This window comes from Cyprinodon tularosa, unplaced genomic scaffold, assembly GCF_016077235.1.
Source record: "Cyprinodon tularosa strain WSP-4 unplaced genomic scaffold, ASM1607723v1 ctg723, whole genome shotgun sequence".
Lineage (NCBI taxonomy): Eukaryota > Metazoa > Chordata > Actinopteri > Cyprinodontiformes > Cyprinodontidae > Cyprinodon > Cyprinodon tularosa.
The window spans coordinates 304,259-331,207 of record NW_024039478.1 but is presented as its reverse complement, the minus strand read 5'-3'; the positions used below and the strand labels follow the sequence as shown (position 1 = coordinate 331,207).

At 38.1% G+C, this 26,949-nt stretch overlaps 1 protein-coding gene across 2 annotated transcripts; it reads right to left on the bottom strand.

The window, feature by feature from the left end:
• Positions 1 to 1,077: 1,077 nt before the first annotated feature.
• nptx2a (neuronal pentraxin 2a) lies at positions 1,078 to 26,949 on the bottom strand. 2 transcript variants are annotated; one of them, XM_038269188.1, is made up of 5 exons: positions 26,383 to 26,949; positions 18,838 to 19,084; positions 10,730 to 10,974; positions 4,430 to 4,609; positions 1,078 to 3,608 (listed from the first exon to the last, which is right to left on the bottom strand). In XM_038269188.1, the coding sequence occupies exons 1-5, from the start codon at positions 26,830 to 26,832 to the stop codon at positions 3,381 to 3,383; spliced, it is 1,350 nt and encodes a 449-aa protein (XP_038125116.1). In that variant the 5' UTR covers positions 26,833 to 26,949; the 3' UTR covers positions 1,078 to 3,380. The 2 variants fall into 2 exon arrangements, with proteins under 2 accessions (XP_038125116.1, XP_038125117.1); XM_038269189.1 differs by having other exon boundaries at positions 18,838 to 19,081.

The window sequence follows — 26,949 nt, the reverse complement described above, 5'->3', positions numbered from 1 at the left end:
CCTACAGGAAACAGCACTAAACCACCTTCTCTGTATGAATCTGTGAGTGATTAGTACTGGGTTCTATTAGTGGTAGGTCGGTCAGTCCCTGACTGACTGACTTATTTGGAATCTTAATGGGAGTGAGGCCATACTTTATGCCTATTTGTCCTTTAAAAGCAAACTGTAATTGCATGAACTGAATAATTAAGGGAAAAAATCTTTTGAACAAATGATTTCATTAAACTAGTTTAAGTGATTCAGTTCCTGTGATGGACTGAGATCTTTCCAGGGTTTACTCCACCTCTCATGCAATCAGTACTGAAAACAGGCACTGTACCAACCAAAGCCTGCAAACTCCAGCCCTCCGACATAACTATAGTCAATGATGCTTGAACACTTTCCACTGTTAAGTAATTAAGTCTCTTTCTGAAGCTGCCATACCAAATGTAACTTTCCTGGAACGTATTGATCCTTTCATATCTTTTTATCTTCTTTCATATCATATCACTTATCATTTAGTGGCTGGCTAGCTCAAGTGGTAAGTCACCCGTCCTGCAAACAGGGTTCATATCCCAGCTGGGACAAATGAGCTGCCAGTGTGGGACCTTAGGCAAGATCCTTCACACTAATTCCTGCTTTGGGGAGTGGCAGCCTAGTGGTTAGGACATTGCGCTTGGAATTCCTGAGGTTCCGCGTTCAAGCCGGACTGCCGCTCTGGGTCCCTGAGCAACACACTTCTCACTGGGCACCACACAATGGCAGCCCACTGCTCCCCAAGGGGATGGGTTAAATGCAGAGAGTTAATTTCGTTGCTCTGTACTTGTGACAGTGTAATTACAATAGAATGCTGGAGAAAAAAAAATACATTTTTTTCTTGTATCTTAGACTCCTTTTGGCTCCCCCCTCATGTCTGTGCTCTTCCCAGGTATTCTCTCCATCCTTTCTAGTTTATCTCAACTTCTGTCTGCCTCGCAGAGATTTGTTATCTGATATATTTTGGACCATTGCCTTGTTTTTTACAACCCTTTCTGAAGCACTGCCCATTCTTTTCTTGAAACCCATTTAAGCTCCTGCAATAAAGCTCAAGTCTGCATCTGAGATCCAACTCTGAAGCCTTGTCAGATTCTTTTATTGGGTGCAAAAATACATCAGTTTTCATGACAGACATTTGCAAAACTTAAAGTGGGTAAAGTTTGCAGAAAACAAACACATTTCGAGCTTTTCTCCACTGTCAAGAAGTTGTGCTACAAAAGCTGACACAAAATCTGAAGTGTCCACTTGCAAAAAAAAAAGCACATATGGTTCTCACAAAAGGCCATTCGGCAGTCAAACAGAGCTTTTGGAGTGTTCTTGCTTCTTTGTATAATTTGCAGCTTAAAAATTATGTGGAGATAGAACAACAAAATACACTTTTAAACAGGACATAAATTTCTTAGTTTTACAACAAAACATTGCCAGCATAGACATTCATAAGACAGTGTTCACAAAATGTCGAATCATTGCAGTAGACATTTGGGGTTTGGTGCTAACCAGTTGACTGCTGCTTCATTTCGTTTTGGAAATTTACAGTCAGACTAAAACTTTTAAATTAATATTTAGCTGTAAACTCCAACATAAATAAAAATAAAATTTTCTTTTTGGTTTGCATTGGGAGCTGCACTGATTTATTGGGCAGAGATCAAAATTGAGCTAATTCTTATTTTCTGTAACTTTAATTAGTGTTTAGCATTACAGAAACTGGACATTTGATTTTCTTTGTGTTACAGTATATAAAATTAACTTTTGCTCCTAGTTGAATGCATCAAAACTAAGTTCTAAGTATTATCTTCCTATATAAAACGTTGAAGTGTGTCATTTAAGACACTTTTTTAGATTTACTTTAAAAAATTCAGTCTATTCTGATATTCTTTGCAAAACCAATCCAAGTAATTTCTTCATTTTTCATTTGATTTATACCTACAACCTTGATTTAAAAAAAAAAAAGAAAAGAAAAACATGTGGCACCTTTTAATCTTCTCTGTTAAAATCCTTCAAATAAAAACCAGGATTTATCAAATTGGTGAGTCAGAGCTCAAACAAAACCCCAGTCAAAAGCCTGATGCAGCTCTAGTTTTATGATGATGTTAGTCATTGGGAAACGAATTAAAATGTTCTTATAAGACTGTCCATTTGAAAACTAACAAACTTTAGACTGCAAAACCATTCATTTTAATCATCATTAATGGCAAAATACATCCAATACACTCCATACTGTTCAAAAATATATAATAAGGGATCAAAAACTTTATACCGGTCCAGAGTGAGACATTTAGGAGCAGGCTCAATGTTCTAATAACATTCATAATGTCTGTAGAGGGCTGTTCCCATATGACTTTGCTTCTACATTTCAGTGTTTTATAATTAATTAATGAAACACATTTAGAAACAGCAGAAAATCAGGGACACTCAATGCTGCATTCACTCATAAACATGGATAATTACATCCAACATGAGGGGTTAGGGATTGTCCTTGAGGGTCAGACCAAGTCCCTGCCCTCGCCGAGGACTCAGCTGGGGTCCAGAGCTCTGTCGTTTAGCCAGGACTGGGCAGCTGTCCAACATTGCTGTTAACCTGGGCAGAACCAGCCATTTCAGAAAGCTGTTTGGGAGCATGGCAGCTGCTCAAAGGGCAATGAGGTATTAAGCATAGATTTGCAAGAATGAAAATGTCCTCCCTCTCTCTTTTATAAGCCTCTGGTCTGTTTTACACGCAAGACAAGCCATAAGCACAGGAACATACAAACACATGGTCTTATATAATGTTGGCAGCACGCTGCATTGCCCTGTTTTGACGCAGCTTACTCACTGTGCATGTTGACAGGAAGCATGCACTGCTCAGACTCATGCATATTATTTTGGACAGTTGTCACGTTCAAACTCATTAGCATCCACCTCATCTTACTTCCATGTCTTGTTGCTCCTCAAACAGCTAAAAAAGCTCAGAGGATGTGGTGCTCAACCACAGTTTTCTGTCTCACATCAAAGCGTTTTTGAACTCAAATTCAACAAGGAAAACAATGCAGTGTTGGAAAAATAAGAAATAGAACCACTATTAGATGTCCTCAAAGACTTGTCAAAAGACAAGTAAGCTTGTGAATGGAAAATAAAGAAACAAGAATACAGCAGGTCATACCTTCAAAGCTGAAAAAAAAACTAAATAAATTGTGTCTTCCTCTTCAGAGAGAACCATTGAAGTCTCCTGGAATGTATTCAGGGTTCAAACTTGACAGACACTTAATCTTTTAAATCAAATAAACACCAAGCCTCATAGACTATGGTGGATACTTCAATACTACCCTTTTCTTTAGGGTTTGACAAAAAAAATATTTTTCCAAGCAGGGCTCCTTAAATTGCGTACCTTAGGAATCAAAAGCCCGATCTTCACAGATTTCGAGAGCTGCTTTACTTGCTCCACCAAACACTTCGACATTGGCGTCAATCCAAGGAACCACATTCCCGGGCATGTAGGCAGAACAATTAGCCAAACCAATGATGTCCACAGGCCGTAGTACTCTGTCCCACATGTTAAACTGGCTTAGCTCACCCACAAAGGCTTGGGTTGCATCAAAACGCCCTCCAACGATGTCCTTATTTGAAAGACAGAACATAATGTTGTTACTTTTTAAAAGAAAATGTCCTACATACAACTTCAGATTTGTAACCCCATTGAATATCTTTTCTAGTGAAATCTTTTCATTTCTAGTTCTCTTGACAAACTCCCTGTGATTAATTGTTTTACAGTGTGGTCTGTATAGTATATCTGCTAGATCTATTCAGAGTACAGGTGAAACACCTTGAGTTGATTAACATTTGATTAACAACATAAATAATGAGGTATAAAAAAGAAAAACAAAACACAGACCAATTCCTTATGCCATATGTGATGACCCCAAAGGCAAAGATATTTTATGCTCAAGAGTAGATTTTAACCATGATTTAGTAAACAACTAATATGATTTTCAATGATATTTAATGAACTTTTTCAAGTCAGTCTAATTTGTTTGCATAAGAAGTGTATTCGGTATAAAATTTTTAAATGTTGATAAATGTCCAATCTTCAGCAATCTGCAGCAAACCCCAATTGAGTTTATAAAAAGGAAAGCAGTATACATCTCCTTACTCTCTCAAATGGTTGCTATATAAAATATAGAGCTCTTAATAGACTTTATTGACATATTTCTTTCAATTTCCTTAAGACGTGAATGGAGCGTCCATGAAGTTCAATGGCAGCTTGCTGTGATATTTCCCATGGGTTTAAGAGCAGCTTACATGTAGATGAATGATATTATTCTGAGGCCACAATAGCGTGAGAAGAGCCTCAGTATCTCCTCCCCTTTGCCTCTGGTAAACCCCCCCCAACACTCACACACATATACTTGATATTTTCAGTATATCCGTTTAGCCTCACCTGTTCCTGGCCCAGGATGATTACCCCACCAGGTTTAATTGGGTGCCATGGGGCCAGGTTGTCTCCAGTGCCGAGTCGCTCGCCATCCTGATAAGCCTCCCAGAAGCCGTCTCTGGTTGTCCAGGTGATGCAGATGTGGTGCCAGCGCCCATCGCTCACTGAGAGAGGGAGCTGGGCCACCTGTGTGGAAGTGAAAAGCAGATAAAGGCTGAGATAAATCACAGGTCAAAGAGAGAAGGTGATTGGGGGAGGATACAGGAAACAGGATGGGTCGAGAAAAGACAGTAGTGAAAACGTGGCATGTTAGAAACAAGGACAGCAATTAGAAGGGTTAGAGCATCAAAGAGACAGCTCTCTACTGAGACTTCTCTGAGCAAGAGAGATATTTAAATTTTAGATTACCTAGGTGACATCAAGGGATAGAGCATCTTTCAAAGCAATCAGATTGCTAACAGCAAAACTCTGTCCTCTTATGGGTTTCTGCTTTGTTCATAGATAAAAGAAAAACAACCTGTTATTCTACCTCCCAATGACATCATTCTCCTTTGAGGATTCGGCACCAAGCTCGAGATCGTGTGTGTGCACTGTAACTCATTAGCTTTTTTATTATAGGCCTAAAGGACTGATTCACACTCATATATCTCACAGCATGTGTAGCTCTGAATGCAAACAGGCCTGAGAAAATGGAAGCCATTGAAAATAGGATTCAAGTCACTTGCAATTACAAAGCCAACTGACCTCATTACATTGACGCCAGGTGGTGTTCTTTCGTTAGTGCGACTACGGGGAATTCTTAAATTGTTGTTTTAAAGTGCCTGTCGTTCAAGACAAGCTAAGATTTTGGATACCAAACTTGAAGATAAATTGTAGTCAAATATTTCACATTACTGTAATACCATTGCAATGATGCATTTCTTTCAAAGGACATATTATGACTCATTGATGTTTGTTAAGTGGCAAAAGTAGTTGCACTTTCAAGATATACTACATATATAATTTTTTGGGAATTAATTTGTTAATACTTCTATTTGTATATTATCATTCTATTACAACATTTTGTAGTTGAAACCTTAACAATTACATTGGCCATAGGCTACATCTAAATAATGAGAATGTTTGGGAAGTTAGCATCAGCTCTATTTGCCATATTTGAGGAACTTATAAGTTCATTTAACCTCTATGTCCCTCTATATTCTCATTTTAAGTTTTGAGGTATTTTTATGTTGTTTACTCTGTTTCATTTGCACAACACTACTGTGCCTGTTTGGAGCAAAAACTGCAGCAAATGACTGAGAGCATCACATATGGCCAGAAAAGCACAAAAACTACATGTAAAAGCAAAATGCCGCAATTGAAAAACACGAATGATGTACACTCCTAACATACACAAAAAAATCCAGAATTTACCCATTGTGGGAAAATTAAGGGATTTGATATTCTATTCTATTCTAAAATCTAATGCTACACACAATACTGACAAATAAAAATACTGCATTTACAGAAAATAGCAGGGGCAAAATGAAACCTGCTGCACCTATGAAACGCAAGTTGCAAAGCTAGCATGTAATGCAGTTGCAAATTAGCTTTAAAGAAGTGCATCAGACCCCTAGGGGAGACCACAAAGTCAGGTGGGACCTCATCCTCAGTAAAGACCTGCATGCTAATATTTTCCATGTGAATATTGTGTGACGTTGTCGTAAAATGTTGTGTAAGTGACCAAAGGGACCATTGTTTTCTTATAAACATCATGTTCTTGTCTTAGCTGTTGTCATGATGGGTTCTCAAAGAGCGACCCAAGTATGCAGAACACCACTGACGGACACAGGGATAAAAGTTCAACAAGTTTATTTTGATACAAGCACACTGAATGTACTGGTTCTGGCTCGGGCCTGGATACTGGTTCACCGGAGTGTGCGTGAGAGACAGTTCAGTTAGCGTTGCAAGCAGGAGCTTGATTTCTAGATTATAACAGATTGTACCTTGAGGGTTCTTGAGGTTAGCTTTGGGAGAGTCACTGTTGGATCTGAAGAGGAGTTGATCAGCAGAGTCCGCTTGCTGCTTCAGCGTCTCACGTCTAATTGTGAACAGACCTTGGGTTAGGGTTCTCCAGCTCTTAGTCCTGAGCTGCATGGAAGTTCTCTATGGTTCTTCGGGTTTGGCTCAGAGGGTCGGCTCGGCAGGTTAGCTCTTCCTGAGCTTCACAGAGGAGACACTGGTTTCCTGGAAGACAGAGACAACGGTTAGAATCCTGGCTGGATTCAAAGTCACAAAGTAACACTGAGAGTCTAGGCTTAGGCGCTGACCAACTGGATCAACACTGCGGCGTTGAGGCAAGGTCTGAAGACAGCTTATATAGTGGATCCTCTGATGATCTTGATGGGCTGCAGCTGTGCAGGAGGCTCACTCAGAAGGATCCACGGCGGACTCTGCTGGAGAAAGGTGGAACTTATCCAGCTCCCAACAGCTGTGGGTCGTGTCCCACCTGTTTTGGTTGGTTTTGCTAAAAAATGTTACATTTATTCTTTATCCAAATGGCAGATATTACTGGAAATCGCACAAAATATCTGTACAATGCTACATCTTTACAGAAAAAAAAAAAGAAAATCCGCCTTCAGTAAATAAAATGATTTCTGAAGTTATTAATACCATTTTTATTTTGGTCAACTTTTAAGAAACTAATTGTTGTCAAAGGGATTATTGAATGTACATTTCAAAAACATTTACATGTCGCTGGATATACTAGGTATTTCTGTTGGTGATGCTCACCCTCCAATGCATGGGAGGTTAAAAAAGATACATTTTCTATTGGAATCATTGGTGAATCATAGATTGGTCAAACTGGGTATGACAGGTAAGTTAATAGAGTCAAATGATACTCAGCGCTTTCCACACAAATACATGGTAAGCTTGACAATGTAAAGTGAAGTTTGAGAGTCTCTCTGTTTTCCCTTTGGGATTAATACAGTATTTTTGAATTGAATTTTCACAAGCAAAACAGGTCAGGGGAACTCAACACAGAAACCAATGATGGGCATGCAGTTTCTAGACATGGTAACTTGGCCAAGATCCACAGCTGACAGCCAGTTTTATAGTAAAATTGAACAAACCCTACCACTCTGTGTCATCCTGTCAGTATGACTGTTTGGTCTGATGCAAAATGTTTTCAAATCATTACTTTCTAAAACCACTGCATACACCGGAGCTAGAATATGACTGATGGGTAGCACAAACAAATAAAGACAAGACAATTTTTAACCCCCCTGGTAAATATGTTTCTGTAAATTCTGTTGCAGAGACAATAAAAATGTTCAGTTTGCTTGGACTTTAATATGAACTTTGTGATTTGGTCAAATAAGGTTGAGTTTTCAGGCACTCTGGGTCGGTTTAGCTTAAAGCAAAAAAACAAAACAAAAAAAAAACAGCTCATGCCCTCTCTGATGCATAGTGAAGGATCTTTAATGTTTTGGCCCTTCTAAAAGTCCCAGAAACCGTTTTTTATTTTGGATTGTGGTATCACGGAGCATCTGGAATATTGGACTCTCTACCCACAGCAATTTGGATAATATAGAAAAATCCAGTAAATTGACATGACCACAGATGCCTTTCTCTGGATCTTTCAATCTTATGAAAGGTTTTAGAAGACTATTAAGTTAGACCCCTATAACAAAATGGGTTAGGCAGCAGAGTTTCAATGTTTCGATGTTTGATTAACAAACGATTTCTGTCTCAATCTTAAAATATTTTTGAGTAAGTTGAAGAATGATTTAATCTAGGTCATATACTGCAAGCAGTGACGTCAACAGTATGCATCAGCCACAGAGATTTTTGAAAATCGTTATATTTTCTGGAGGCTTTCTTTAATTTTTATACTTTAGAAAACATTTTCAGAAAAAAAAAAACTAAAAACAAACAAAAAACAAGGTTAAACAGGTTATACAAGTTTAACAAGGTGGCGGACTAGTGGTTATGGAATAGAGCGTGGAATCCTGAGGTTCTGAGTTCGAATCCCACTCCCACGGACTGCCACTCCAGACCTTTAACCCCAATTGCTCCCTGGGCGCCCTATGATGGCAGCCCTACTACATCCCAATGGGATCAACATCAATACAGTTCAATTAAAACACACACACACACATATATATATATATATATATTATAGAGATTTTAGCTTCAGTCTAGACATGCAAAATGTGTAACATGTTTTGGGTTAATAAGTTAGTGTTTGTTCCGTGCAGGGCTGGTGGAACCCAGCACATTTAAAGTATGTAAAAAGCATTATTAGGGAGATTAACAATCCCTTTTTGCAAAGAGAAATAAAAACTTAAAGACGGGGCTGTGTAAAAAGTCAGTCTCCCTTCTTGAAAGGAAACAGATGGAAATCTAACAAGACAACTTCTTCTTCCTATTTAGTATGCTGCTGCACAAACAGCATAAGCAATGCACACTGCTGGACCATGTTACCACAGTGCGTAAGTTCAATGCATAGACGTGCTGCTGCTCATACGGTCATCATATGCACAAAACTTATTTTGCCCCTTTTACCCACATGAAGCTTTAACATACAGCAGCTTCTTGTCTGTATTTCATTTTATATTTTTCATCTCTATCAACCTCCAAGGCACTGCAGCTTCTCAGTTTCTTATCCCTTTCTACTTTTCTCCAATCACACGCTTATCCCTTCTACCATCTCTCTCTGATCCAACTGACGTGGAGGCATGTATAATGCATAGTGAGAAAAAAACTGTGGGGAGACTTGCCTGTGCCAATAACACCAAGTGTAAACAAGAGAGGTTAGGAAAACCACCATTTTGTATAAATGTAACCATGAATCTGAGTCTGGGGTTTCCAACTGAGCCACCATGAATACAACTGAATTCATTGTTGCAGTTATATCACTGAAACAATGAAAGCACTTAACTCCAAATGTCAGAAATTATGCATGTCCTTTGTTCAACCGTCGCTGGTGCTGTGTTAATTGAAATTGCACTCTCTGTAAGCTTAGAGTAGAGGATGAAATCCAAATATAAGGCCATCAAATGAGCACGCACAGCAGCTCTAATTCTCTAATGAACACAGTTATCTGTGGGTTTGTGTGGAATGTGGGTCAGCCATATTAAATGTTTATATGGTACAAAATGTAATATTCAGAGTTCATGGTCAGTGATTTCTTATCAATTTAAGCTGTCATGAACCACCTGCTTGTTTCACATCGCAAAGACTCCAATATTGGCATTATTCTTCCCACGTATTACCTATCCTACAGTGTCCCCTGGAGAATATTTAAAAAAAATAATTCTTAAAAAGAAATAGCCATATCAAAGCTAAAAAAGAACTCTCCCTAAGCATGTTTAATTTTAAATTATAAAGTTAAAAACTAGGGAGACTCAGTTCTTCTGGGTCCTAAGGAGTCACTAACAAGCTCAACATTGTCTTTGTTTAAAATCAATGAAATGACTCCTCTGTATTCCTCTTTCTTGTGTTAAGGTTAGTTGGTCAAATAAAATTTTAGGATAAAAACTACCCCTTAAGATTTTTCCACTATAACTATTTTATGTTTGTCAGTGATGAGACCATTCAACCTTAATTATTTTTTGATTGTCTTGAAGCAGGGTAGATGTTTCTTAGAAATAATTTGCGTGACCAAACTTATGTTAGTTAAATGGTTATACATAGTTTTATTACAAATTTCAAATATTTTACAAATAGCAGGTCAGGTTAAATACTGAGCCACTCCCAAACATTCAGACTGTTTAAATAAGGCTGATAAAAAGGACAGAAGCCACATGTAGTGGTGCTATTTGATAAAGTGGGGAATTAAAATCATGCCCATAATGAATAAAATCAATAATAGTAATAATGATAAGAAAAAATAGCATTATTATATGTATTAATATTATTGCAATTTTTTTTTTTTAATTATCTAAAACTAAAACTTTTTTTTTTTCAAAATTAGCAATCCTCTTACATTGTTTGATTTTTTTTTGGGAAGATGTTTGTGCTATTTCATTTTGGAAAGAAACTTATTTGTGAAATGAAAGCAATTTAAATCTAAACCTTTCCGGGACATAAAAATTCCAGGATTTATCTTAATATGAAAAACGTAAAAAAAAAAAAAAAAAAAATGAAATCTTAATAAGTCACTTTTTCTTGAAAGAAATGCATTTGTTCTTGAATTTAGGAGGTAAGTGACACACTTTGTCAATTGAAAAAGACAATTTACATTTATAGATCATTATTGCAGTTAAACTTAGGGAAGGATGGAAAAAAGGTAGGGATTTTTTTGTAATTTTATAGACCTACCTTGTCATTGACCAGTAACTCGATAGGGTTGTTCCCCCATTCAATGAGAACTATCTCATTTGCTTGGCCTGGCACACCATAAGAGAAAGGGGTTCCTATGCCTGGACTGGCGCTTGACTTGAGCCACATGCAAACAGTGAAGGCATACATCTCCGGGAGGCTCTTCTTGATGCGTCCATAGAGATAGTTGGTTCGAAGAGGAAGAGACACCTTGAAGTCCTCTGGAGACTTGAAGGCGTTATTCGCTGTAGACAGATGAAAATCATGCCATTAATCATAAACATTCTGTGCCTAATGCTGAAGACTAAAATGCAACATGTCAATGGATGGTTACACGAAGGAGAACCGACTGTGGTTCCTCTAGAAACATAATTTAATCACCAATAACAGTATCTGAATAATAAAAAAATAGAATAATGTTAAATTATAACTATGAACAGAACCTTAACTTTGTGATCTGTTAACTTTTCTCCCTTTAAATCCTCAATGCAAATTCATTGAGCATTTTTCATCTATTAGTACAGAATCATTTGTTAATTTGCTAATATCAAACATTTTGACTTATTCAAGAAATTCATATGTTAAATAATTATCCCTAAATGGAAAAAAAGTCCTTAACCACGCTGTTACCAATACCACCTTTTTATTAGATGTACAACCATTGCATTACACAATACAGTAACTTGTTTTCTGAAACTATATTATGTCTGTTTTTAATCAAATAGTTATTTTAGGCTAAATTAGTAAAATTCTGCTCTCTGGGTTGTCAATAGGATTTTTCTGTGGACAGCAATCAGCCTGCAAGGTTCTTCTGACAACACCATTTTGTTCTTTCTTTGCAGCTGTGTCCACTTCTGCTTTTTGTGTCCTTCTGATGTTAGACTCATCAACAATATCCAATATGATAGAGGGATTTAAATGTTTGGATGTGATGTATCAGTGAATCTGTGACCTCATCCAATCAAAGTTAGTTTTGAACCCAATTAACGCACCTCAGTAAATAAATAACTGAGGTCTAAACAGACCTTGTTTGACAAAGCAGTAGGTATATTTTAAAGCGCACAATTTGTTAGATTATGTCATACTATATTTGAAACACAGAATCCTATTCCAATAGGTGAAGATATATAAATAAGATGATTGTACTTGTAGTACTCTCATCTAAAATGGAGAAGTAGGACTCATCTAAGTTATTTGTTTAACTGGGTTTAGCATCTTTAACTTGAACTTATTTTAAGTGTTGTTAAATGTAAATTTCTTGTCTGATGAAAAAAGTAAATACATGGAAAAATGGAAAGCTTGTTTTGTCAAAGAACAAGCAAATAAATTATAAACCATAGTATAACAACTGACTGTAAAAGGAAGACCATAATTTAATTACTGTAATATAGGCTACTTAGTTCAACCTCTGATTCCTGAACAATGCAGTATTTGTATTTCAACTCAAATGATAATGTATTAAGTTAGTACTATTTTCTCAGCCCCTTTTCAAACCTAAACATTATGTTTTAAAACCTGCCATTACTAAAACACAGATTAATGCAAGTCTTTCAAAGCACTGCATCAGTTTCACAGTGTATGCACGTCAGGTTTGTCCTCCTCTGATATCAGTGTTACAATGCCTACACAACTGTGAAAAAGTACTTGCTTATTCATAAATTTTGGCTGCGGCTTTTTTAAACTCTCATGAAAATCGTGATGAAATAAACAATGTGAAATAAACAATGTGAAATAAACAATGTACTTTTATTTAAAGATCATGCTTTTATTCATTAAGGGAAAAGTTATCCAAGGCAACATGGCTCTGTGTAAAAAAGTACTAGCACTCTAAACATAGTAACTGTTTGAACCCCCCTTGCTGGCAACAACTGCCATCGAGTGTTGGCAGTCAGTCAGTCTGTTAGGATTTTTTTAACCATGAACAGTCTATTTAAGGTGACTCCACAGAATCAGAGCAGGGTGATAATATGGAGCTGCTCTGCTGCACTACAACTACCATATTTGGCTGTAGGAATGAGTTGTTTGATTTTTTTCTCAGATGTGTTGATTTTTTTTTAGATTTTTGTGCAGTATTGGTCTATATTTGAAAGTCCTCTGATAGGAAATGGAATTGATAGACAGGGTAAAATATATGCCTCAGAGGTCATCCAGCAAGGACTTATCAATCATGAAGGCTGCATTGAGGACCATGGCCTACATATAGTACATGGGCTGCATACATTTACCCCTGCACCAATTCTGTGCATAACATCATATCTGCACCAGAAATGGGGTTATGCCTGAAGTAATTGTATATGCACGATACATAAAGATCTGATTTTTGTATCAGTAGTTTTTAAAAGCGTTTGGGATCATACCGTACCAATGTTTTATGGCTAAAAAAAGAAAACATTTGTATGGTTTGGATCAGCAGTGCTTTCAACCTATTGATTTAAGAAAAGCAGTAAGATAAATAAACCATGTCTATGTGGAAAGTGAAGCCTTAAACTCAGTCACTTTCAATGCAAAGGTCGTGATCTAAAACAAACTTGACATGGAAACGTGCAGTCCCTCAGGTCAACTTAGACTCATGTTCACAATTTTGAGGAAGGAGTAAAACAGCCACACAGAAAGTGAAATGCAGAACTGAAGCTAGCTTAAGTTCTTCCAAATGTATAATATCACTTCACACAAAACCTTAATCACAGATTGTTGTCATCATAAGGCATCGAACATGATAATCATTGTGTAACTCAACCTTGCATTTGTAAAATCTACACCAGGGCCATTCAAATAAAAATGGTAGATGAGCAGCTCTAATTCTTAATCAAAGTGCATGTAATGTGTAAATGAGTTCTAACAATCACATTCCTCTCCCCAACCGGGTGAGTTGTACCACAGATTACTACATACATTTACCAAGTTTTTAGACTTTTACCCTGATTTCTGCAGACATTGTAATACCTCTGTGACACATGTGCATACAGTAAATGTGCACGATAGATGGTGCTTTGCTGGAGGAAACCCATGATGATGGCTGGTTTATCAGCCAGTCAGACTCCCTAAAGCACTGCTCTTGGATCTATATGCTGAACAGGATTCAGTATTAAAGAGGCTGACCCATTGGACCTATGCCATCCCTTTTTATCAGAGGGTCAGCACACAAATCTAATGTCTGAAAAATCAGAAGGGTAGCTGGATGTACGATTCTAAAGGAATAAAAATACATATGGATAACCTGTATTTTATAAGATTTTTATATAATTGTTATTAGATATTTATTTATATGATATATTTAACTCTCCTATATATTATATTTATCTATCTTTATTTTAAAATTATAGTTATATTGATACATTTTTTAAGATAAACAAAAGAATGGATGTAGCATTAAATTGTGGTTTAGTAAAGAACCAAGACAATACAGATATCTAGAAAGTTGAGGAAACATCTAAATTAAAAAAGCTGATGTAACAGATGTTTTTTGTCCATAATAAATCATAAATACATGATGATAAATAAATCATATAGCTCGGTGAGCAGCTTCTCCAGCTTATCAAACTCTGTTTCCATTCTTAATACTTTCCTTTATTTATTACACCACTACTGTTGCTACCAAACATTGCCATTGGTAAACATAAAATTAGATTAATCAGCTGGCTCATTTAGATACAAAACTGATTTTCATGCAGTGCTTTGGTTTGACTATTTACGGTTGAATGTGAGTGTAGAGGGATAAACATAAGATGGAGCCTTGTGCGCACACTTGTGCACAGGTCTGCATTATCAAGGAAATTATCTTTTTTACGAGTGTGCAGGATTTGATAAATCTGAAATATCTTCTTCATACATCCACTTTTATAGAAGAGTTGGTGTCCAAGTTTAATTAAGAATAAATCATTAAGTGTTAAGAGCTATTTCACAATTGTGGCCAAAAAACAGCTTCTGATATAATCCTGACTCAGTATTTGCAAACTCTTATTATCAGAAATGAATAAGTTTCTCTAAATTGGTTGATCTCCGGACACACCCCCAGCTCTTAAGGCCGGCAGGTTACTTTTTTTATTTTTTTATTTATAAAGCCCCTCACAGGGGCTTGGCAATTCAAAGTTCTGCATATGAGCAATCTCGACAACTGAGCCTGCCTGTCCCCGTTCTGATCCGTTTGCCTTTTCTGTCTTCGGACTCTCTGCCTGTTTGTGTACCCAACCTGGAACTGTTACTTGATTCTACAGGTGCTGGTCATAAAATTAGAATATCATGAAAAAGTAGATTGATTTCAGTAATTCCATTTAAAAAGTGAAACTTGTATATTATATTCATACATTACATACAAACTCATATATTTCAGATGTTTATTTTGTTTAATTTTGATGATTACAAATGACAACAAATGAAAATCTCAAATTCATCATATCAGAAAATTAGAATATTACTGAAGACCAATAAAAACAAAGGATTTATAGAAATGTTGGCCAACTGAAAAGTATGAACATGAAAAGTATGAGCATGTACAGCACTCAGTATTTAGTTGGGCCTCCTTTGGCCTGTATTACTGCAGCAATGCGGCGTGGCATGGAGTCGATCAGTCTGTGGCACTGCTCAGGTGTTATGATAGCCCAGGTTGCTCTAATAGTGGCTTTTAGCTCTTCTGAATTGTTGGGTCTGGTGTATTGCATATTCTTCTTCACAATACCCCATAGATTTTCTATGGGGTTAAGGTCAGGAGAGTTTGCTGGCCAATTAAGAACAGGGATACCATGGTCCTTCAACCAGGTACTGGTAGCTTTGGCACTGTGTGCAGGTGCCAAGTCCTGTTGGAAAATGAAATCTGCATCTCCAAAAAGTTGGTCAGCTGCAGGAAGCATGAAGTGCTCTAAAACTTCCTGGTATGTGGCTGCGTTGACCCTGGACCTCAGAAAACACAATGGACCAACACCAGCAGATGACATGACGCCCCAAACCATCACTGACTGTGGAAACTTTACACTGGACTTCAAGCAACGTGGATGAAGTGCCTCTCTTCTTTTCCTCCAGACTCTGGGACCTTGATTTCCAAAGGAAATGCAAAATTTACTTTCATCAGAGAACATGACTTTGGACCACTCACCAGCAGTCCAGTCCTGTTTCTCTTTAGCCCAGGAAAGACGCTTCTGACGCTGTCTGTGGTTCAAGAGTGGCTTGACACAAGGAATGCGACAGCAGAAACCCATGTCTTTCATACGTCTGTGTGTGGTGGTTCTTGAAGCACTCACTCCAGCTGCAGTCCACTCTTTGTGAATCTCCCCCACATTTTTGAATGGGTTTTGTTTCACAATCCTCTCCAGGGTGCGGTTATCTCTCTTGCTTGTACACTTTTTTCGACCACATCTTTTCCTTCCCTTCGCCTCTCTATTAATGTGCTTGGACACTGAGCTCTGTGAACAGCCAGCCTCTTTAGCGATGACCTTTTGTGTCTTGCCCTCCTTGTGCAAGGTGTCGATGGTCGTCTTTTGGACAACTGTCAAGTCAGCAGTCTTCCCCATGATTGTGTAGCCTATAGAACTAGACTGAAAGACCATTTAAAGGCTTTTGCAGGTGGTTTGAGTTAATTAGCTGATTAGAGTGTGGCACCAGGGGCCATCAATTTTGAACCTTTTCACAATATTCTAATTTTCTGATATGATGAATTTGAGATTTTCATTTGTTGTCATTTGTAATCATCAAAATTAAACAAAATAAACATCTGAAATATATGAGTTTGTATGTAATGTATGAATATAATATACAAGTTTCACTTTTTAAATGGAATTACTGAAATCAATCTACTTTTTCATGATATTCTAATTTTATGACCAGCACCTGTAGATTCCCCCTCTGGCACCTCTTAGGACCTCTGATCTCCTCGCTATGAAAACCAAATATGTCCTCTGGATTATCCTGCCTGTCCTCCGACCACCAATACTTCAGCGTCTGGGACTCTCTGTGCAGCGACCGCTGCATCGCATTGGCAGCCGACCATTTGGAACCATTATCACCCTCTGGGCTCGGACTGAATTAAGAAAGACCAGATTAATGGCTCACGTTTGTTATCGTCCACTTCCAGAAAGATGTGGTCAGAAACCTGTTGTCTCCTGCTGCAGAGGGTCCTGCCTTAGACACATGCGCTACTTACTGCGGCTCTATATCTCCATAAAGTTTTGAGAAATCTGTTTGTCTGCCTCGAATACCAGATCCTATTGTTCTTAGCTTGACAACAAGCTTCTTTCAAGAAATGCTGTCAGACACCATGTTGACTTGCAAAGGGGAATTTGACCGTTCATCACATAATTCTGTGGGTCCATTTCTGCCTCCCTGTATACTTCTAACTTTGTGTAGATTTGTGAAAGCTCCCAATGAGCAGAGACCAAAGCGCTGTTTCTAAAATTTAGAGACACTTGAAGTTGTATTACATATTATAGAAGATATTAAATAAATCAACAAAAGTATTTAAAAGATATTAAAATATTTAGGTACATAATGGATGAATGTGAACTACCCAGACACCATGGTTTTGACTCTGTTTACTACAGCTTGTCGATCAATTATTTTCTCACAACCAAATAAAAAAAAAATCCGAAATATTATGTGCATATAAAATGAGTGCAAGATTCATATCATGTAGCTTCTTTGAAAATGCTGCTCTCAATATTTCAGATGGAAAGTCTATACACTATCTCTGCACATCTCAGGGCAAGTCCAGAGAGGAGAGAAATTTGAGCTACAAAGCCATTGCAGCAGTGTTATTTGTGGGGAAAATGCGTACCTTTCTGTCAGGACAACCCAACAAATCCATGCCCCTGTTGTAACTCTCTGACATGGATGTGATGGTTGAAAAATGAACTAAATAAGACGCACAGATAGGTTCTTTAATGAAAGGCTTTTGCATCAAGATACCGTGATATTGCACATTCTGAGCAACTGAGACAGGGATAAAAAATTTACTTCAGCCTCTAGCTGATTCTGGTAAACCCTGTTTAACCTAAAGGAAATGTCCAGTTATAGCTGAAATACACTTTTTAAGCCTTTTTTTTTCTTTAGGTAGGTATTTTTGTTATTTTGACATCCACCATAAAAGACAACCCTGAAGGATGGACCCTAATATTTTGTACTCTAATTAAGATTATTCTGCACTGCTTTCCAACCTTCCATTTTACTTTTTAATTGTGCCTTGTCTTGGGGGAGAATGGTGGATTTTGTTTAATTGTAGTGCCAAGCTGCAGATTTATTCTACAAATAGGGAAATAAAATTCCATATAGTGCATACTGACGCAATTGAATTTATGACAGAACAAAAGGTCATAATAAGGTAATAATAATAGTAATCCATCTGTAAATAGATGTTAAAAGGCAAATGGAAGGGGGTGAAGAACCAAGGAAAGATTAAAACCATTTATCCTTTTTCTTTTGCTTATCTGTGAGTAAAACAGACTGTGACTATCCTCAGCCGTTTATGAGCAAAAGGCATTCTTCACCCAGTATAAGTGACCAGTCTATCTGAGGGCAGTACAGAGACATACAACCATGTACACAAACACCCACAACTAAGGACAGTTTTGTTTTTGGAACGTGTGAGGAAGCCAGAGATAACCCATGTATACACAGAGAGAACCTGCAAACTCCATGTAGAAAGGCATAATAAATATCAAAAAAGCAATAGCAGTAAAATAATTACTGTGATACCAATTCTACTCAGCTTAGCTTGAATATCAACATTAATAATAATAATGGTATAAATAATTGAACAGGACCTCAAGAACAAAAAACTAATCTATTGTACCCACAGTTATGGTAGTTGCAATTTATATTATAACATATTAACATATAATTTTACTACCAAATGCTAATTCACAACTGTGTGTTTGTACCTCTTAAAATGTCCCAAGTTATAAATGTGTTTGTTCATATTTCTGCATCTTTGTTTTAAGAGCAACAGAAAAAACAGAAGAGCTTGTTGTGAAATCTTTTGCTCACTTAGCCCTATTGAGATGTTATGTTAACAGAACTATCATAGATATTGTTGATAAATTAATGAGGGAAAATTTAAAAATAAAAACCCTTTGGCTTCAAAATTCTACAACATCTCACAGCTCCAAATGCGTCACGCTTACTTCTCTCAAGCTCCGTGATCCTCTCCATGAGGGAGTTGAGTGCGCTCTCGGTGCGTTGGCGGTGGGCAGCAGTTTCATTGTAGAGCTGGCTTTTCTCCTCCTCCAGCTCAGCCACCTTCCGAAGGAGCTGGGTTTCCAGCGCCCCCAGACGCTGGCGCAGCAGCTCACGCAGCTCCGGTGGCAGGGGAGTCAGGGCCGAGGCTGCCCCAGCTGATGAGTTTGTGTTGGGGAGGCGCAGGCTTTGCTGCTGGGATGCACACAACAGACAGAGAGATTAGAGATACACAGACAGAGAGACAGACATTAAATCCTGTTAGCCATCAACATAGTAGATTATTTATCAGACCGCGCTGCTATCTTTTTTGGCAGCATTGTCTTTAATGCATTGATTTCTAAATAAATGCAGCATGTCCCTGTGGCAGACTCAGACAGACGATCCGCCAAACACCCATGGCTGTGTCCAAGGTATTAAAAGATAAATGTTCCCTCAGTTGACACTGATGTTTTGTTTCCAGTTTTTTTTTTTATTTTACAAAAAATTTATGTGTCCATGCTATTAAAAACTGTGCTTTCATACATTACCCTGTTTTCAATCTGCAACACTCAGTCATTTGCAGACTTAGTTTTTACAGAAACTATTTTTGTGAAACTGTTGATGTCTTATAGGGCCTTGAAGAAAAACTAAACAAAATCAGCAAAAAAAGACATGCTGCATTCCTTGAACTTTTCCTTATCTTGTCACATCCACAACTTTCATCAAACTATTGGGTTTATTTGTGATATAAAAAAAAAACAGATGAAAGTCAATCAACAAACAAAACCCCATTATCAAAGTGAAAGGAAATTGTACAGTTTATGTTTCCAAACCAATCTGAGAAGTTTGGTGCATTTACTCGAAATGCATTTACATAATATCCAATGGAATCCACTGCCTGTGCCACCTTTCTTTAGAAGGTAAGCAAACTGGTTAGAGGTGATGGAAAGTTGTAGGAAACTAAATGCAAGGAAATCGGAAATGAGAAGCCAGTAACACGACTGTCCATGTCAATCTCCAGACCCAAACCAGTGGGAACTAATATAATTTGTAGCAATACTAGAAAACTCAACAAATACACTCATTTTTTTTGTTGTTTTTTTTACATAAAATCCAATGGATCCACTGCACGTGCCACCTGTCTTTGGAAACATAAGTAAACTGGTTAGAGCTGATGGGAAGTTGTAGGGAACTAATTACAAGGAAATCTGAAATGAGAAGTTAGTATGACTACTGACCATGTCAATGTCCAGACCCAAACCAGTTGATAACTAAGATAATTTGTAGCAAGACTTGAAAAAATGAACAAATGCACTCTATTTTCCTAGAGCTGAAGTTAATTCTTTTTATATAAATTCCAAAAGATGTCCATCTCCAGATGTGCTGCAACCAGCATGTGCCAGTTACACATGGATGGTGACAATAAAGTTCATCCAAAGACTGTTTATAAGAGTTGTATTCATGCAAAACATGCATAATATGCACACCCTGTATACGCTTACCATTAACTTTAGCAGGGTATTAGACATTCTGAAAATGACTGAGAAAGACAAGGGCTTAAGCACCAGAGAGGCACATCAACGATGAACATATTGTTCATGATGATAAATTCAGAGCCCATACAAGCCTTCCGCCTGTGTGTAAATACTATGCTAGGTCGCCTCATTAGTGGCTAAGTGTGATCCCTGAGCCTTCCGGAGAAATTTAGAAACAGTAAAACAAGCAATAAAGAGCTGGTAGCAGTCCAAAAATCTCAGGTGTGCAGCAACTAAAGTACCAAAGATTTTATTTGATTTAAAAATGTTATTGCTCTACACCAACTAAAATCTAGGGACATTAATTTAATAATCTGCCATGAATAATTAGTCACACAACTGCAAATAATAAGTGTGTGAATCCCATATAAGCAAGGGTCATACATTATTCAAGGTTGCACTGCAAATCCCTGCGCTGTGTGCAATATTTCACCTTTGACAAGATTTCTTTTTCTTTCAATAATTTCTCACAGATTAATTTTTTGTATGAAATGTTTTTGGATTACTAAAAGCATAGTAACCTAACACACACAACATGTATCTGCTTGACCCTTCTGCATCCTCTAAAGTCTTGTCACTGTGATAGCATGTGACCAATTTAAGTAGCTGCTTAGAACTTCCAAACCTACAGGGGCCCCCAAGAGCCTTAGAATCAGAAGTTGAACGAGCCAAAACTGAGTAGCTTATATTACAGTAATAAAGACTACATTATGGGCTTTTAACATCAATTGTTATATTATGGTTTATACTTATTTGCTTGTTCTTTGACAAAACAAGTTATCCATTTGTCCATGTATTTACTTTTTTTCATTAGACAAGAAATTTACATTTAACACCTAAAATAAGATAAAGTTCAACATGCTAAACAAGGACAACCCAGTTAACTGAATAACTTAGATCAGTCACACTTCTCTATTCTAGATAAGGATACTTCAAATATCCTTATCTAAAAAAGACCAAACTGGACATTAGCTTCACGGCAAGGTTCAGTGTATTCTCATTATGAGTTCATATGAAATCGTACGAAAAGTTATGCACCGTAATTTCGTACGTTTTGGACGTTTTTTTCGTCATATGCGCATGCGCATCTTACACACCATTTAATAACTTCGAATTTAACATACAATTAACCCTAACGCTGACCCTAACCCTAACCCTAAGGTATAAAACAGCAAGCAACGTACTTAGAGACATGAAGAAGTAATTATTGCTCTGTTTTTCCCATTTTTACGTCCGTCCGCGGATCTGCTTTTGTGTCTGTCTGCCTGCGCATGCCCACTGATCTGTTTTTTTGAGGAAAAACGTCCAAAACGTACGAAATAGTGTGCATAACTTTTTGTACGATTTCATACGAACTGATAATGAGAATATGTTGCAAGGTTTGCAGAAAGAAGATTAAGCACTTCAGGAAAACTACAACTGTGAGGCCTCATATTACCAAGCATAATGTAGAGCAGTGGTCTCCAACTCCAGCGGCCTGTACCACGAAGCAGGATCACTGGGTAACTGACACAACTGCAGGTCTAACCCTGACTTTCTGGTAACACAAAGCTGGATTCATCCTTGCCAGTGTAGTTACCATAGTAACTTATCCTGAACGGCAAACCTGCTCCGGGGCTCCAGGCTAGCTTTCAAGATTGATCTGAACAATAGAAAATGCTAGACTCAGCAGCCAATAAGCTGGCTTAGAAACAATGGTGTGTTCTTTGAGTGAAAACTCGATTTAATTCAAGAGGGGAAAAGAACTTAAACAACACAACATCACAGTGAAAGTACACAATGACAATTACTTATATGTGAGACACAGGTTTCCATGGGCCTGACTGGCATATATGCCAGGTCCTGGAACCGCTTGTTGGTTGTGCGACCCCCAGCAATGTGGCCCTCACTGTATCACAGACTGTACGTATGGCCATGCGATATTACGCAAGAGGCAGCTTCATGTACACCACCGGGCATGCTGGGAAGATCACAAAATGACAGTCTGTTGGGCTGTCAGTCAAGTTTCCAGTGCAGTTAAAAAGCTGAACAAGGATTTTAGCTGAACAAGGATTTCTGTGAAATTTCATATTGACTACATTACGAAAATCATATATATACATATATATACTTGTTCTCGTTTGCTGTAATAGAAAAATGAGATGGGTATATCGTCTGGTTTGCTGGTAAGGTAAACCGGCAGTTGAAAAAAAAGTGGAAAAACGTTGAAAAGCTCAAAAATCAGGATTATTTCACTCAGACTGATCTCTTCCTGTATTAATATGATGCAATCGTGGCATCAGCTTCCAGCTTTATTGTAGCTCAAATAGAGTATTATTAAATTAAAAAGTCCCACTAACCAGTTTAAATTATGTTAGTGTTTTAATTTAATCTGCTACCAAATCTTTTTTCATTCCAGAGGGGTATGCTTTTACTGTGCAGTCCAGGCATTGTGATGCATGACTGTTTTAAATGACACTGATCTGTAACTTGCCCTAGATGTCTAGTCATTTGGCATCTTTTTTTATTCCCCCACCATGTATGACTTTTCATTTAGACTTTGTTTTTCCCTCTTTGTATTTGTGTAAGATGAGTTTTTGTCCTCACAGGAGAAATACGACACTCTCCCTTCTGCACTCATGATTGTGATTAGTCTGCTACCTTAACCCCACTCCTTTATGCGTGCATGCCACAGATTCATTATCAGTCAAAGCTGGATTGAGTTAGCAAGTCTATAACAATCTTTGTGGTACCACTGATCCTGATTGCCATTGTGATTGGTTTTACTTGACAGACTCGAAGTGAAACCACTAGGTTTAGCTCTCTTTGTGGCAGGAGCCTCAGGCCTCAAGATCCTGCTTTAACACAACTGATTAAAATTATTAATTATCTCCTCAGCATAGCATCAGGTTTGTTAAGGACCTGATGATGACACACTCATGTGATTCAGGTTTGTTGAAGCAGAGCTGTACCTGCAGGGTAGTAGATCTCGATGCCTAGAGTTGGACAGTACTGACTTATAGTCCATTCGTACTGTTGAAAAACCTATTCTAACCCAGGAACCATCAGCTGTTAGTGACAGCAGGAACTGCTTAATAATCCGCATCGATCCGGGTCATATGACTCTGCAAGAAACCTGGATTGAAATTGCCTTCAAATGGCTTGGCTCTGATTGGCATACAGTGGGAGCATCAGACCCAGGTTGACCAACTAATTTACATGATACATTTGAGCGCAACATCTGGATGTCAACACACCGTGCCAGCCCTCTCTGATTAAGAAGCGGAAACTACTCTGCTTAGATTCGATAAACATGGGGGAGCACTGGTGAGAGGAATTCAGACAGACAAAAGAAAGAAACAGCAAAGAACATTTACTGAGCCCTGGCTTCCTTCCAAGTTGCTCTCCCATGTTTACTTTCCCAATTTCTGTCACACTAGTGACACCATCAACACTAACCCCAAATGATGGCATCATCAGAAATCCAGCAGAGGGGGAACAGAGGCCATGCAGCTTGCCAACAGGGGCCAGACCCAGCCTTTTTTGCCAATGGGAAGGGATCAAAGTGTCGCTTGTTAGTGGGTCAACCTGGTGTTTGAAAAATCTGTGTTAACACACTAATTTCAGTGGGAAAGAGGCTTAGAGAGTTAAAGGACTTGGAGCAAAGTTAGCTACTTGAACAAAACTAATACACATTACAGTCCTACAACAAACTCTCTGATAACTCTGGGCAAAACCAAAAAAACTAAGCAAAAAACAGGTGTATCTGCTTCATCGCAAAAGACTTAGTTTGCTGAAGAGCAATGGCTAATCTGTCTGCTGTAACAGTGAAACCAATGTCTGTCAGGCCATCCTTATCCCCAATGACAAGAGCCTCACGAACATGTGAAGCACTGACATCAAGAGCAACCAAGTCTTTTGAGACATTCACTGCTACCTGTATAACTGATATCTGGCTGGCAGAATCCTGTATTTTAGGATCTCACATGATGCAGAAATCAATGCAACCATAAACATTAATGCTATTTTACAGCTTTTTTCTGATGAATGGAAGATAACTGTTGCTGAACTGATGATTCTGACTGATAATGCCCCAGCAATCAGAATCTAATCTAATCAAGAAACAGTGAGAAGTTCCTACCCCTATTGGTCAATTATGCACAGCAATACCTTGGTTATGAAAGCAGGTATTGTGAAACAATAAGTTACATAAATAGCAGAAACAAAATAAATTCACCAACTACATGATGTTTCTTAATAGTTGGAAGCTTGAAGTTCTTCCAACTCTCAACATAGATGGCTGTGCTAGACTTGATAAAACACAGTGTAAAAGACCAATAGATGAAACAGTTCTTCAAATTAGCCTCTTTACCTTAGCAACCTTGGTCTGATCACAGAGATCTTGATTTTTAAATAATATATGAACTTATTTTTATTTGCAAAAGTTATCTTTTTGTATGCTGTCATAGCTTTTTATGTACACAACAGGGGGCAGATGGTTACCTATACATGTGCCAGGGCAGAGTTGCTCTACAAAAAGGATATCTCAGGAAAGCATGCTAATTAGATAGCTTTATAAAAAAATAGATTCAATTCAACATTGAAGTGGCCAGGCAGAACAAGGTTAGAGTATCTTTGTATGTAGGTTGGAGTGATTGTGAGTCAGGTTGCATGTGTGTGAATATGTATCTGAATTGGTGAACATATGTATAGAAATACATGTGTTTTTGTTGATGTGAATGCAGTTTTATAACCTGGAGGTATATGTTTGCAAATGTGGGGAAAAGGTAAAGGGGCTGCCATCTGGAACACCTACAGCAGCATGGAGGTAGAAGACAGCAGCAGTCTAAGGCCGCCAGATCCAAAGCATTACCTCAGGGCAGCCATAGGGTCAGTCCTGAACCCCAGCAGCTAGTCCACACACCAAGAAAATGTAGTTTGCCCCTTACAACCCCAGACACGCTTGCCACAGCTATCTAAACTCGAAAAGATCATGATATTCAATAGCATGGGAGACCAGTTCCTGAGAGCTTATGAGGGAGAGATGCCCATTCAATGAAAAAAACAATGCAACCCTTTTTGTAATCATATTCAATTCCATTAACACATGTTTTTGCTATTAGCATGGTAGGACATAAAACAATTGCGTTAAAGTAACTAAATATGATTATGTAGACACCAAGGACGGTTGCATTATTTTTTTCAGTAATCCCTTAGTGTAGCCCCCAGCTAGTTCAACACACCTCTTGGTGTGTTGAACCCCAAGTACCATAGACAAAACATCCTACACAGGCAGAGGCTGTATGCTGGCCATCTGCAGGCCATCCCACACCCCTTGTTTCTGCTGTATCAGCTTTAAATCCACAGTTGGAGCCAGAGAAAAGCATGAATTTGAGCCACTGAGCAGAATTTTATTTTCTGTAGTCAAGGCTTGATACCGAAGATGTTCAGAAATGGCCAAAATTGAACGTCAATGTCATTAATTAATTAATTCATTCATTCATGCTTTTAATCTCCTCTAAATGTATCAGTGAGCTTTACTCCACAACCCTCTAACACACTTTTTCCCTCCATTAAACTTTCCATTTGATATGTCATAATACTTGATCCTTTGAAAAGAAAAAAACCTTCTTAAGCAAGGATCTTTAATATCTTACCTCTTTTTGGGGGTTGTTATCTGCCTGCTGGACTACTGTCAAATCACCAGTCTTTCCCACGGTCATGTAGGGCACAGACTGCCCATTACATTCATATGAACGAAATCCTGCATTAAAATGGTCGCTTGTCCTAACTTTGTTGAATAAAAGGTTTTTGGGCAAAAAAAAAAAAAATCACCAAATACATGGTATTAAGTATTAATTTCATAAAAAAAAAACAGGATTAGGGTACTAAAACAACATTTTATTGATATCTATTGTGGCAAACCTAAGAATTTTTATTTCTTTTATAAAATGGTGGATTTTTATGTCATCTTGTTGCATGCCTGTGCCATCTTACCTCTAGATTTTCCAGCCGACCCTTCAGGGTCTGCATGGTTTTGCCAAGTTGGTCTATAGTGTCACTGGGGTCCCGGGGCAGGTCTCCCATGGTGTTCTTCCCGTACTCTTTGCGTCTAGAGCCCTGACCCCGAGGCTTACTCTGAGACATCTCATCGGCTGCTGCCTCGCAGCGCGCCAGCTTAGAGTTGAGCTCTTTAATGGTCCCCTGTTGGCTCACGATGGTCTCCTTCTGCTGCAGGATAGTCTCCCGAAGTTGGATGATGGTGTTGCGCAGCTCGTCCTCCACTGGGCTACTGCTCTGAACGCGGTTCCCTGCGGGGCCGTACCCGCAACCGGGCTCTGCGCCCGGGGGGAGGGCGTTACACACAAAGCGGCTACCTGTTACGTCTTGGCTTCCCACCGTGCGTCCACTGACCAGGTACACAAGTCCAAAAACTAAAGCCAGCATCTTGGATAAAATGGTTGATCACTAATCCTTTTATAAATAGAAAAGCAAAAATCTTAACTGGAAATCGCCAGTATTTATGTAATGAACTTTCAGAACAAGTGTGTTAAAAAAAAAAAA